The following is a 15,258-nucleotide window of genomic DNA, read 5'->3' as shown; positions in this document are numbered from 1 at the left end:
CTGAATTCTAGCAGATCTTGTCATGCTAAAGAGGCTTTAAGCACAGATATAGGGTAAGGCTGAGCTTACTTTCTAAGCAGCTAAGCACAGAGACCTTGCAAAGTACAGAAAGGAGGCTTATTAGCAAATTGCTATTAGATGATAAATTTTTTTGCATGTAGAAACTAAACAAATAAAACCTCAAAATGCCTACCATAAATTTGTGGTCTATTTTTACTTTTGAAGGGGATGGTGTTAGAATAATGGCTGATGTGATAATGCGAATTTGATAGAGGACTATTGTCCTGTAAAACATGAGAAAATAAATGATTTTAAAAAGAAGTGGAAAGACATGTATGAAATGATTTAAAGTGAAGTAAACAGAACTAGCAGAACAATTTACATCATAGTGTCAGTATTATGAAAATGAACAATTTTAGGGAATTTTAGAAGCTGATGAGGAATGAAGTGAGCAGAACTAGAAGAACAATTCATACAGTAACAGGAGTACTATAAAACAATTTTTAAAGTTATAAGAGTGACGAATGCAATGATTATTCGTGATTCCAAAGGACCAGTGATGAATTTGATATTCAACAGAGAAGTAACAGTTCTAAAATGTGGAATAGTATATAATCACATATACAGTCATTTAGGGCATTCATTTACTTGTCTATTCATGTTTTTACAAGGAATTTTCTTTTCTTTTTTCCAAAGGGCTAAGGGAGGGAGAAAAATAGTTTTCTGTTTATTAAAAAAGCATAGAGAGTTGTGCATATGAGGTACTACAGAATTGGAATGTTGTATATACTTTCAGGTAAAGTCATTGTATTATTAGTTATACTTATTTGCTTTACTTGGTTACAAGAGACCCTGTGTGGAGTGGGGGATAATATGTAAAATTTTGTAATGTATAAGCAAAGCACATTAATAAAACTTAAAAAAATTAAATTTAACAGAAGGCATTATATATTCCAAAGTATTAAGATTGTCTATGAATACTACTCTACCTTAGATAAATTTGAGATCTTTATTCAATTAATAGGAATACTGTTGGAAGAAAAAAAATTGATAATCTCATGATAAACAAAACTAGAAGACAGAAGGAAACTGGAACTAAATAGTGCAGAGGTTCTCCTCAAAGAAGCTCAAAAAGTGGTAGAGAAGGTTGGCCAAATTGTCTGCTCAGAGACAAGAAGAAATATCATTTCTTTGAACACTTGATTATTTTATCATTTGGCAATTAGAAATAAAAGTATTAAGTGGAGGAATCCTATGAAGAAACTGGCAAAATCTTTCAAATCCAGTCATGTATTCTTTGAGAAAGCACTGTGTTTTGAATAGAGTAATAGATTTGTAATCAGGAAGACCCATCTAGTTAAAATTCTGCTTTTGACACTTATCAATGGACTCTGGGTAACTTCATTGTCTGTAAAAAAAAAAAAAGGATAACTGAAATGCCTACATCATAGTAGTGCCATGAAACTCAAAAGGAATGATTCATGTAAAGAGATTTGAAAACTCTAAAATGTTTTGTTAAAGTCAGTTAATATTATAATCTGATACTTGGAATCTTCAGGGTAAGAATGGGTAAAAAGATAAGTGGTAAAAAAGTCTATTATAAGTATGTCCTCTATTTGAAAAATAAAAGAAGCCTAAAAGTGCTAGGAAAAGTGGGCAGTATTCTAATAGAAATCACATTTAGAGCATATTACACTACCCAATCAGGTAAGCTTCCACAAAAACACTGAAATTACTCTAAAAGGATATATGATAAACAAATAGAATCACATATATTTATATAGGGGAAGAGTTCATAACTAAACAAGAAATAGAGAAATAAAATGGATAATTTTGATTATGTGGCTTTAAAAAGTATTTCACAGACAAATCCAATGAAATAACCATTTGAAGGGAAACATACAATTGAGAAGAAATTATTTGCAAAAATTTTCTTTGATATAAATTTTAAATCTAATACAGAGAAAGAACTAATTAAAATTTGTATAATAGAAAGTCATTTCCTAAAAGATAAATGGTCAAATGATATGAAAAGGAAGAAATATGAAGTATTAACAATTATATGAAAAATGCTATCAATTACTAAAAGTCTGAGAAATGAAAATTTGACATTTTACAAAATAAGAAAATTATAAATGCTTGAGAGGTTGCAGGGAAACAGGAACGGTAGTGTACTCTTAGTGAATTTAATAATGGGTATTCCACAAGCATCTCTCTTGGGTCCTCTTTTCTTCTTCCTTTATACTATTTCACTTGGTGATCTCATTAGCTCCTATAGTTTTAATTATCATCTCTTTGCTAAAGATTCTCAGATGTATTTGTTAAACCCTAACCTCTTTCCCAACCTGCACTCTCATGCCTCCAATTGCCTATTAGACATATCAAATTAGATATCCTGTAGACACCTTAAACTCGATGAATTTAAAACTGAACTCATTGCATTTCCTTATTACTGTTCAAGGTATCATAATTCTGTATCACCAAAGTTCTAATTCTAGTTCAAGAAGAGTGGCTGTCTATCTCAAACACACTCTAAGGAAATCTTTGTTGGCGCTGACACACTCTGCAAAGCATTGAACAATCTTTTCACAATCTATCTAAGGAAAAGGATGGTGTCAAAAGAATGGAAAAAGAACATGCTGGATTACTGACACAAAAGACAAGAAAGAGAACAATTGACTATGACAACTAATTGAAAAGTGCAGAAAATAATAAATTTTATTTTATTTATTTAAGTGAATTAAAAAAAGAAAGATTATTTTGTCGGAAAAATCATAGCATTTAAAAATCTAAATATTTTGTATAATCTTAATCCTTGAGAAAAGATCCTTAAATGCTATGAGTTGGAGAAGGAAATCATAAACCACTCTGGTAACTTAGTAAAGAAACCCCCAAATGGAGTCACTGACTAGAGCAATGGAAAATAGAAACAACATTTCCTACACTTGGAGAAGTCTTTCTGACTCTTGTTTGTAGATATTGTGCTTTTTTCATTAAACCAAAAGATATTTTGGGATCTATTCAGTGAAATCCATGAATATTATAAAGAAAAGACTTCAACAGACCATGCAGAAAATTCAAAAAGCAAAATGTATGAAAATATATTTATCATCCAGATAATAACTTGTAGTTGGGTATGTTCGATCTATTTAGTAAATGTATCAGCATATATTTCTATCTAGACAATGAGTTGGTTCTAGAATTGAATACAGAAAAGAAAAAAACATTTTTTTTTACATTTTGAAAAGTTTGTAACATTTTAATATTTCCAAAATGTGCCCGTTGTAGAGACCCATTTGTTAAAATGCAGATGTTTTCCAAATTATAGCTTGCAGTTACAAGTATTAGAAGTCTACAAACCGAGAAATTAAAGTTATTCCTGATCCAAAAAAAATTTGAGGCAACAATAATGAATCATATTTCCTATTTTGATATATGTGTAAGAAGTGTCACGATTAGGGGAAATGTACAGTTGGAAAAACGCATTGCGAAAATAAGGATTACTAGGTAAAGAGGTAGGATTACATGCTGGTGCTTGGAGAATATAAACTAACTGAGAAAGGCCTGCAAAATTCTGGACAATTAGATGGTACAGGAGGTAGAGTGCTAGGCCTAGAGTCTAGATTTAAGCACAAGTTCAGCCTTAGACACTTAGTACCTATGTGATCCTAGGTAAGACATTTAACTCTTTTTGCCTCAGTTTCCTCAACTGTAAAATAAATTAGAGAAGGAAATGAGAAGCCACTCTAGTATCTTTGCCAAGAAAATCTCAAATAGAGTCAGACATGGCTGAAACAATTGAAGAACAACTCCAGAATTTGGGAAGGAACCTTCTTGGAGAACACACACAGCAATATGAACAAAAGTCACACATTACAAGGTTGAAATTTGTACCCATGGAAGGAGCAGCCACATTAATAATATCCCTTAGGTATAGGGTATCTATTGTCATGTTGATGGACATTTAGACAGTGCAGTAGACTGGCTATTGGATTTAGAGTTAAGAGGAGCTGAGCTCAAATGTTATATTAGACCCTTACTAGATATTTGATCCTGAGCATATTATTTAACCTTTGTTTGCTTCAGTTTCCTCCTCTGTAAAAGGGGAATTCATACCTTTTTTTCCTTCACCTGTAGGATTGTTTAAGGATAAAAATGAGAATATTTGTAAAGTGTTTTGCAAATTTTAAAGTGCTTTGTAAATGCTATTATTATTTTTTAAATACTGACAGATGTGAAAAAAAAAAAAAAGATTAGATAATCTGAGTCCATAAGTCATTGATATAATTAATTCATGTAAAAAAGTCAGTTAAAGTAATTTTGAATTGGGTTGCCTTATTGGATGGAAATATCATTTGTTTCTGAGCTAGAAAATCTGATTTCTAATCTCACCAAGACTTTAGATGAGTCGTTTTATTTCTTCTGTTCTCAGTAAATAAATGAGTAGGTTGAAATAATCTTTAAAATAAGTGGCTGCTGCTCTGATTGTTGAGCATGGAATCAGGAATACTTAAGTTCAAATCCTGTCTTAAACATTTGCTAATTGTTTATTTCTTATGCAAGTATGTGTGTTATGCAAGTCACTGACTTTTCTTTTCCTCAATTTCTTTTTCTGTTGAGTAGGGATAATAATTGCACTTACCTCTCAAGATACCATAAAGAGCAAATGAACTAATATATTAAAGTGCTAACATGGTCATTATGTAAGTGGTTAAGTCTCCAAGTCAAGTTAATATTGAACTGGTTAATATACTAAGTAGTTCCATGTTTAAGGATGTGTAATGTCATTGACACTTCTTCCATTCAAGTTATATTTTCAGCTTCTTTACTTCTTAATTGATGATCTTCACTTATTGACATGATCAAAAAACTTCATTACCTACTCACCCTTTTTGAACTTCAAGGAACTGATCATCAAATGACAGATATATTATATCCCTGGAGTTATATTCCAAAGTTTTTCAGCTTATAGGATCCATTAAAGCATGTACACTATTTGAATAGCCCTTAAGAATATCACACTGAGATACTGGAATTCTTATTCTAACTTTGGGCTTAGAAAACAAATAGAAGAGAGTTTTTACAAACCTTAGAGAGAGTTTTTAAAAACCTATCAGTTCTAGGCTAGCTTTCAGTCCTATGGACTGATTACATTACTCTCACTTTGTAGTTACCTGATTTAGTGAAATTAATTTTTGCCTCATTAAAAATCTAATGAAAGAGCTATACAAGTTTAAGCCTCTTTGAAAGTTGTCTTAGAAATAACAACTCAAAGAGCAAAATGTGATTTAATTTAGATGAGTAGTAAGAGAGAGAGAAGTAAGAGGACCAATCATTTAAGAAGAAGGCATTACCAATACACAGCATATGTGCTTCTTTGGGATCTACATAATGTTAAAAAAATAATTAGAAGAAGAACTTGAAACATTAGGTAGACTCCCTACAGAGAATTTTTTAGAATATATAAAGTAGTCATGTTAGATGAGTGGGGACAGAGGGAATACTCACATCACTGAGGTGATAAATTTACCAAAATATAAGAGAATAAGCAAGAAGTCTACACTTTTATGCATGGATATATACCAGACTTGACTTATCATATACATTTATCATTATTTTTATGTTAGGGAATTAACCAATAAGAATTTTAAGAGGGAATTAAAGAGGGAAGGATCTGACACAGGTGACCAAATTCTTTGAATGATTTTTCAGTGAGATGGAAATATTTCCTTATGGGTAGAAAACATTGCACATTTTTTTCCTCCACAAATTTCCTGAATGAGATATTTACATGAAATTTCTTGTGAACAACAAGAAATAATGAATTATTTCTAGGGAAATCAACTCCTCCCTCAGTGACTATTAGACAATAATAAGCTAGATTTCCTTTTACCCCCTCAATTAGATAGATTCTTGCAGATATCATTGTCTACACTTGCTCTAGAACTTCAGGGGATTCAAGATGTCATCAGAGTTGGATATCCCTGTCACGATGAAAAGTGCAAAACTTCTACACTTTACCCTGCTTGTTTCTTATTTTTGTCTTTCAATAATATTCCATATCAATAATACTCAATCTGCTGGAATCCATCCTCTTGTTGTTTTCATTGTAGCACTTGGTCTATCCTTTTTTTTTTAATTAATAATTTTTATTATATATATATATATATATTTTATAATATTATCCCTTGTATTCATTTTTCCAAATTATCCCCCCCTCCTTCATTTCCCTCCCCCCGATGACAGGCAATCCCATACATTTTACATGTGTTACAATATAGTCTAGATACAATACATGTGTGTGAATATCATTTTCTTGTTGCACAATAAACTTTAGATTCCGAAGGTACATGTAACCTGGGCAGACAGATATTAGTGCTAACAATTTACATTCACCTCCCAGTGTTTCTTCTCTGGGTGCAGCTACCTCTGTCCATCATTGATCAACTGGAAGGGAGTTGGATCTTCTTTATGTTGAAGATTTCCACTTCCATCAGAATACATCCTCATACAGTATTGTTGTTGAAGTGTACAGTGATCTTCTGGTTCTGCTCATTTCACTCAGCATCAGTTGATTTAAGTCTCTCCAGGCCTCTCTGTATTCCTCCTGCTGGTCATTTCTTACAGAGCAATAATATTCCATAACCTTCATATACCATAATTTACCCAACCATTCTCCAACTGATGGACATCCATTCATCTTCCAATTTCTAGCTACTACAAAAAGAGCTGCCACAAACATTTTGGCACATATATGTCTCTTTCCGCTCTTTAGTATTTCTTTGGGATATAAGCCCAGTAGTAGCGCTGCTGGGTCAAAGGGTATGCACAGTTTGATAACTTTTTGGGCATAATTCCAGATTGCTCTTCAGAATGGCTGGATTCTTTCGCAACTCCACCAACAATGCATCAGTGTCCCAGTTTCCCCACATCCCCTCCAACATTCATCATTATTTGTTCCTGTCATCTTAGCCAATCTGACAGGTGTGTAGTGGTATCTCAGAGTTGTCTTAATTTGCATTTCTCTGATCAATAGTGATTTGGAACACTTTCATGTGAGTGGATATAGTTTCAATTTCTTCCTCTGAGAATTGTCTGTTCATATCCTTTGTTGGTCTATCCTTCTAATATCACTATTTGTATTACTAGACTACTTAATGCTTTTTTCTTTTCATATTGCCCAAACAATCCTATAGAAATGCCATGTAAATTTAAAAAAAAATAAATATGGTGTTGATTAGCGGGAGGGACAGTTACACATACAAATCTTTTAGTAAATGAATAATAGCTTGATGGGTATGAGATTTATCCCTTTAAAAATCTCATTTGATTTTCTTTTTTGAATGATTATACTCATTTTTGTAACTGATTATTTCAGGCCCTGCCTATGACTTGACATTCTGTGAGGTCAGGGATACATCTCTTGTTATTCTATGGAAAGAACCTGTGTACAGTGGGAGCAGTCCTATTACAGGGTATTTTGTGGATTATAAAGAAGAAGGTTCTGAAGAATGGATAACTGTCAATGAGTCTACAACTAAAAATCGTTACTTAAAGGTATTTATTAGTGATCCTTGAAATTTTATTTTATGTCTGATAAATAAATTAGCTCCTAGTCCCAAGGATAAAATTATTCAAAGAATTATTTCTGATGAGTTATTCCTGTCCTAGAGATGAATTATTTCCCTTTAGGCAAGTTAAGAACTACTGAATATATCTTGTTAAAATCCAAGACTTGTGCATCCATATGTTACAAACATATGGCTTTTCATAATGATTTTTGAAATTGTGATATACTTCCTCACTTCAATCTGTGATTACTTGATATGAGTTGTATATGTATGTAGATAAACTCAAGGATATGTATATATACATATATATGTATATATGTATATATATATATATACATATAAACTTTGTAGATTATGTTTCATTGCTATACAGTGGAAGTTTGTTAAATGAATGAATGGATCAATGAATGAATGAAAGGAAGAATAAGTGAGTGCATAGATGGATGAATGAATAGATGAATGGCTGTGTAAATGAGCATAATTACATGAATAACTGGATAAATGATTGAATGGATTAATAGATAAATTAATAGAAGCTATGATAAATGAATGAATGAATACAAATTATATATATATATGTATATATGCATATACATATATATGTGTGTGTATATATATGTATATATGTGTATACACACACACATACACACACACACACATTCATTCTGTCTAATTCCAGGAAGCAGGAGCACAAGCAAAAGTAGATACAGGAGTAGGAGTAAATTGATTATGTTTAAATATAGCAGGTTAAGTTTTAATGTTAACTCTTCAATTTCTGGTTTTCTTCGGATTTCACATAATTTCTTTAAGATGTAAGATCCATTATTCAGGGTTCATGTGTCTTTGTTTAAAGTCAGTCTTATTTTAAAATGTTTTTCTATGTTTCGATTCAGACATAATTTTACTAACTGTTCATACTTACAGAAAAGAAAATTACATTTTCCTTAAATATATAGGTAACACATATGTTGTATTATTTTCAAGGTCACTGATCTTCAGCAGGGTAAGACCTATGTCTTCCGAGTTAGAGCAGTAAATGCAAGTGGTGTTGGAAAACCCTCTGATACCTCTGAAGCTGTGCTTGTAGAAGCTAGACCAGGTATGAATTTAATTATTTATATTCTGTTGAACTGTTCGAATTCTTTTAAAAATGTTGTTTTGTGAAGGAATGCACTTTGTTTTTTTCTTTTTATTGTAATTGTTTAGTTTATTTATTTAATATTTCCCTCAGTTATATTCAAAACAATTTTTTTACATTTGTTTCTAAAACTTCCAGATTCTCTCTCTTATCTCCATCCCAACCCCCATTAAGAAATCACATGTGAAGTTATGCAAACATTTCCATGAAAGTCATGCTGTGAAAAAAAACATAGATCTATCCTCAAAAAACAACTGTCAATAAAAATGAAGTAAAAAAAGGAAATAGATTTATTCATATAGTCTTGATTTTCTGAATTGAAATCTATACTGAGGGGGCAGCTAGGTGGTGCAGTGGATAGAGCACCAGCATTGAAGTCAGGAGGACTTGAGTTCAAATCTGGTCTCAGACATTTAACACTTTCTAGTTGTGTGACCCTGGGCAAGTCACTTAATCCCAATTGCCTCAGGGGAAAAATATCTATATTGAGATAAATGCAATCCTTACTGCAGAAATGTTGATAGCCTAGTTACTTCAAAGAAAAAATAATGAACAGTGTTTTAGGACGAACATATGCATGCTCTTTCTATGAATACATACATATATATACATATACACAAATATATATATGTATGTGCGTATATATATATATCTATATATATAGATATAGATATAGATATATATGTATAATATAGGCAGCTAGGTCATGCAGTGGATAGAACACTGGACTTGGATTCAGGAACACTCATTTTTATGAGTTCAAATCCCTCCTCAGACACATACTAGCTGTGTAACCCTGGGCAAATCACTTAACCCTGTTTTTCTTAGTTTTATCATCTGAAAAATGAACTGGAGAAGGAAATGCAAACCACTTATTATCTTCACCAAGAAAACCCAAAATAGAATCATGGAAAATTGATCATGACTAAAATGATCCAATAATGACAACAACAATTTACAAAGCATTATGCTAAGCAAGACAACCCATGTGTCCCTGGAGTTTTTTCTTCCAAAAGGAGGAAAAAAAAAACATATAAATGAGGTTTTGTCTGCAAGTCAGATGGAAAGCCCTAGTGTTTCTTACATTGCAATGGCAAAGCACATGGTAATACATGGTTTTTAATAGCATTTTTACTGATAAAGTCATACCTGTTTTTCTTTTGATAGTACTTTAGTAGCAAAATCTTGCTTGCTGTTGTAAAATTCATCTTTGAAAGCAACTCAAGCATTTGTGTAGCAAAATTTTTTACTCTCTAGTTATATTAGTTGTAATGATCTTTGTACTCATACTTCACATAGTTTGACATCTAACAGCTCTTTAATACAGTAATCACATAATAATTTGCTTTTGTAGTCTGTCATTTTCTTATCTTCTCCCTCCAAACTTAAATTCTTGAGAATAGTCTACATTGACAACACTTTAAAATCTTTCAGCAGTAGAGAGACATCAGACCTTAGCATCTAGCTTGCAGGAATGATTAGTTAAAATAGGAAGCTATCTGATGTCATGCAGAATAAGCTCCTCTCACACAGTGGTCTCCTAGTTGCTGCTTTCTTTATGTTTTGCCCTTGAAGAGATTAACAAATATCCCTTAGCTTATCTCAGGGTATTCTTTATGACATACTACAGGTGAGGTTTTTGGTATTTGCCCCAGGTATCAAAAGTCAAGTATTTCTTAAGAGAAACCATGTCTAAGGTAAATTTTGTGTCTTCCCCCAAATCTTTCATGATGCATTATTGGTATTTAATAAATGTTTGTTGGATGAATGTTTGAATGAATCTATCAGAGCAATTCTATTCAGATATTAAATTAAAAATTCAGATTCGATATAAAATTAGACAGTAAAATACCACCACCAACCATAGTTTTAAAAACTATCTTTAAGATACTTGAAGAGTATTTTTGTCTTGCAGGAACTAAAGAAATAAGTGCAGGTGTAGATGAAGATGGTAACATCTATCTAAGTTTTGATTGTCCAGAGGTTACAGATGCATCTCATTTCACTTGGTGTAAATCTTATGAAGAGATTGCTGATCCAGAGAAGTTTAATATAGAGACCGAAGGAGATCAGTAAGTCCTGAACATGTATTTTGTTTTTAAATATATAAAAATTGTTCTAACAATAATATACATTACTATTTTTTTTCCTTTTTAGCTCCAAACTCTATTTTAAAAATCCAGAAAAATCAGACATTGGGACCTATTCTGTTTCAGTTAGTGATACTGATGGCATTTCATCTAGTTTTGTAATGGATGAAGAAGGTAAGTAATATGTGAATCTTGTTAGTGTTAAAGTTATAGTATTGCCAAAGATTGGCTTTAGAAAAGAGAAATACATGAAATTTAGAAGAAAAGAAATTTTTATAAAAGGCTTCTTCAAATAGCTGGCTCTGAACAGCTGGGTAGCACAATGAAGAGAGCTCTTGGCTTGGAATTAGGAAGACTTGAATTCAAATATGGCCTTTAATACTTGCTGTGTTACTTTGAGCAAGTTACTTTACTACTATTTCCTTCAGTTTTCTTCACTGTAAAATGAGAATAATAATTGCACTTATATTCCAGGATTATTATGAGAATCAAATATAGTAATATTTGTAAAGTGCTTAGTACAGTTTATGGCACTTAATTCAGTGCTTAATAAATATTTGTTTCTTTTCTTGCTGCACTAAACTTTCTTTTGATGTGACTTAAATTTATGGCTAAAAGTCAATGTCCTAAATTTAAACTAGAATTATATTATTGTGTGTTCAGATTGTGACAAATGAACTTAAAAGACGTAATTTTCAACACCAAAAATAGTTTGGTAATGTTAATATTTTACAACTTTTGTTAGATGAAGTCTTTTCCTAATACAAACTAGTTGTGTGAAGGTGAGTAAATCCCTCAGTCTCAGATCTAGAAACTACCTTTCTCCCTAGACCATCTCACCTTTCCTGTCCTCTCTCCCATTTAGTCATAAAACAAAAGAGCAGAAGGATCCTTAGAGATCATCTGGTCATCTGGTCTAATTGCTTCACTTTATAGTTCAGGACACTGAGACCCAGAGAAATTAGACAGTTTTCTGCCATTAATAGTATGTTTTATAGTATATTCTAATTTTTAAAAAATTAACCATGTGTCACAATGATAAATGTTATTTGTGAGAAGTATTTTGATGGAATAGAGCTTGCCTCAGACTTCTAGTTAGAAAACCTAGACTGAAATAAATGGATCATTTAAGATTTGCATGTTGGCATTTAGGTGGCTTAGTAAATAGACTGCCAGGCTTGGAGTCAGAAGGATTCATTCCCCTGAGTTAAAATCTGGTCTTAGACACTTAGTAGCTATATGGCCCTGGGCAAGTCACTTAACCATATTATGGCTCAGTTTCCTCATCTGTAAAATGAGTTAGAGAAAGAAAAAGAAAACTGCTTTAATATCCTTGCTAAGAAAAGCCCAAATGGGGTCATGAAGAGTCATATATGACTGAAAAAAACTGATTAACAACAACAAAATTGTCTATACTGATGCAGGCTAAAATCCTTCCATGTTTTAGCAGATAATCTTCACAAATTTGCCACATGACCATCCATCATTAGGTGGATGCAGTATTAACGCAGTAATAATGCAGATGATAAATGCAGTATTTCTTTAAAATTTTCTCAGAGCTTTCTCCAGGCTTTCTCAAAGCCATTAAAAAAAAAAAACTGGATGTGCCAGTTTATTGCTTCTTGAGAAGTCATGATCAACATTCATGTCAGGAGTGTCAGGATTAACATCTAGATCTTCTACTCTAAGTCTTATGCTCTTTCCATGATACTATATATATTTGATATCTTCGATGGCTTTGTTTTTATCTCATATTTATAAAATAATTCTGCTTTATCTTAACATACTGTATTAGTTACACTATGTAGTGATTGAGGAAGTAGGAGTGTTAGTTTTCTATCAGCTTGAGTTTGTGGATGGTGAAAATTCTACTTTAAACTATTTGCTAACTTTACACTTCTAATATAGTTTAGAAAATTTTTTCTTTCTCTTGACAAGTATAATTTTGCTGATATGAATTATCTGTTGCATTTCAGTCAGATTTTTAAGTTATCATTTCAATGATTTCTCTTAGATTCCTTGAAAATGTCTGAGTCTATTGGACAAAATCAATTAAAAACTCAAACTTTTTCTTAATTGCAGAGCTTGAACGCCTGATGGCACTCAGCAATGAAATAAAGAATCCCAGTAAGTAAGCTTATAAACTGCAAATCTAATATACAGTCATAAATGGAATAAGATCATGTGTATTACAGTGGGAAGATCTCTAAGGAACAACTCTGGGAAACCAATGGCCTCATTTTTATTGTCCTTGCTTATAATCTATTCATTTAAAATAAATATTAGCTTATACTGTAGCTTGTAGGAATATTTGTCATTCAAGGTCTTTTGAAATCTGAGTTTAGTATGGGCCATGTTTAATCCTGGTGGGATGTCTATCAAATGAAATCCTTTTTGTATTAAATATATATAGAAAACTAGATTGTGTTCACACACATAAGTCACGCAGCATGAGGCTTTAAAAGCAACAACAGGCTAAACTATAGTTTGATTTTTTTCCCCTAGTTTTCATAATCCAATTCAGTACTCCAGGGTTTTGCATTCTCCAAAAATTTAATAACCAGAATTGATATTTTCCTACAAAATGCAGCTATTCTTTCTCACAAGGATTCATGCATTATTGACTTGTGATTTCTTTTCTTCCGGTAGCAATTCCTTTGAAATCAGAACTAGCTTATGAGATTTTTGATAAGGGCCAGGTTCGTTTCTGGCTCCAGGCTGAGCACTTATCACCGGATGCCAGCTACAGATTCATTATTAATGACAGAGAAGTTTCTGACAGCGAGGTAAGGTCACATATGGGCATTTTGGGTTTTTGGCCAGGGCTAGGATTCACTGTGGTAGGGCAGTTGTTTATGTCAGTGAATAATTAATTATTGAGATAACAGATTTGGGGGTGGTAGAGGTTGGTAAAATGAATTAAACCTTCTCATAAGCATGTGGGTTGTTTAGCTAAGAAATAGCAAAATTATAATTTGATTATATTATGAATTGTAAAGAGTTTGAAAATTATTTGAACTCTATATTCCATTCATGCAGATATCCCAGTTTTATGCATTACAAAACTATAACTCAGAGAAGTTAATTGATTTCTTTAAAGTCACAATTTCTAAGTGGCAGACCTGAGATTCAAACTCAGATCTAACTTCTTTCTACAACACAGAATCTCCAAAATTTTGGAGTTGATAGAGAACTCAGAGGTCAGCTAATTCAATTAACATCTGAATACAAATTCCTTCTACTACTCTAAAAATAGGTGTTTTACCTGAAGACTACCAGTGAAGTGGAACCTCATCTACCTTCTGAGTCATTCTATTAGCCTCTTTGATAATTCTAGTTGTTGAGTTTTTCCACCCCACCCCCCTGCCTTTTCTTTAAGTTAAAATTTGCCTCTTTGCATGTACCAGCCATTGCTCCTAATTGTGCTCTCTGGGGCCAAGAATAGCAAGGATGATACTTTCCCTTCATGTCAGTACCCTAGAATCTTAAATACAACTGTTATCAGTCTACCTTGCCCTAACTTCCTACTATTAAAACTCTTCCCCAAACTAAACATTTTCAATTCCTTCAACTTATCTGTATAGGATAAGGTCTTAAGGTTACTTCTTACCATATGGTGAGGTAATACTTTTAACCTTATGTCTTTCCTACAATAAAATGAGTGACATGCTTGAGGTGTAATCTGACTGGAAACCTTGCATATTACTGCATCCTAAAACTGGGTTAATTCCTCTGTGTTTAATATCATGATATTGTTTATTAATACTAATCTTGCCATCCCTGGAGCACCTCTTCAATGTTTTTTTTAAAGCAATCTTTCAGAAATAAGAAATATTTTAAGAGCTAGATCTATTTAAGTTTGAAAATACCAAATGATGTTTTATAATCTCTATAGGGAAAAATTCAGATTGAATTTGGTTATGTGAAAGGATATATAATTTTTGGTGAAAAATTATTTTTCCCCAAATGTCTTTGTCTGTCCTTGATAATGGTATCAATTCTGCCCAATTAGCTTATCATTATTGTTGGCTTCCTTCCAACAGAATCTTTCCTAATAGGAGGGAAATTGTAGATATTAGTCACTATAAATTCCTTTATTATTTAGGTTTCTTCCTACAGATAGAAGATTTATGTTGAAATGATGAGAAGGAATGCTAAAAGTACACCTTTTATTTTTTTGCTAGACAAGGCTTTAATTTTTGCTGTAATTTAGTCTTTAATTTTTAAGATGAAAAATAGTATTGCTACATGTAGTTTATAAAAATACCTATCATCTTTGGATAATAGCTAGCATTTTATGGAGTGCTTCAAGATTTTCAAAGCAATTTTATATGTTGTGTCATTTGAGCCTCACAACAAGTCTGTAAAATAGGTGTTATTAGCCTTATTTAATAGATAAAGAAAATGAGCCTGAAGGGGCCACCCAGCTAGTAGCTAGATACTATTAATATAGGACTTT

General features: G+C 32.2%; 1 protein-coding gene across 4 annotated transcripts in view; it reads left to right on the top strand.

Moving 5' to 3' along the window:
• MYOM2 (myomesin 2) overlaps positions 1 to 15,258 on the top strand; it is a 168,606-nt gene that overhangs the window by 108,780 nt on the left and 44,568 nt on the right. For all 4 annotated transcript variants that reach the window (XR_012486130.1, XR_012486131.1, XM_074287958.1 and 1 more), the window contains exons 20-25: positions 7,379 to 7,557; positions 8,556 to 8,670; positions 10,625 to 10,781; positions 10,867 to 10,973; positions 12,882 to 12,926; positions 13,449 to 13,585. Coding sequence is in view for 2 of the 4 variants with exons in the window: in XM_074287958.1 (XP_074144059.1) it covers positions 7,379 to 7,557; positions 8,556 to 8,670; positions 10,625 to 10,781; positions 10,867 to 10,973; positions 12,882 to 12,926; positions 13,449 to 13,585 (740 nt within the window). In the remaining 2 variants the exon portion in view is untranslated. The remainder of the gene's footprint in view (positions 1 to 7,378; positions 7,558 to 8,555; positions 8,671 to 10,624; positions 10,782 to 10,866; positions 10,974 to 12,881; positions 12,927 to 13,448; positions 13,586 to 15,258) is intronic.

The sequence above is a fragment of the Sminthopsis crassicaudata genome, chromosome 2 (genome assembly GCF_048593235.1).
Source record: "Sminthopsis crassicaudata isolate SCR6 chromosome 2, ASM4859323v1, whole genome shotgun sequence".
NCBI lineage: Eukaryota > Metazoa > Chordata > Mammalia > Dasyuromorphia > Dasyuridae > Sminthopsis > Sminthopsis crassicaudata.
The sequence above is the reverse complement of the archived record's forward strand: the minus strand, read 5'-3'. Positions and strand labels throughout refer to the sequence as shown.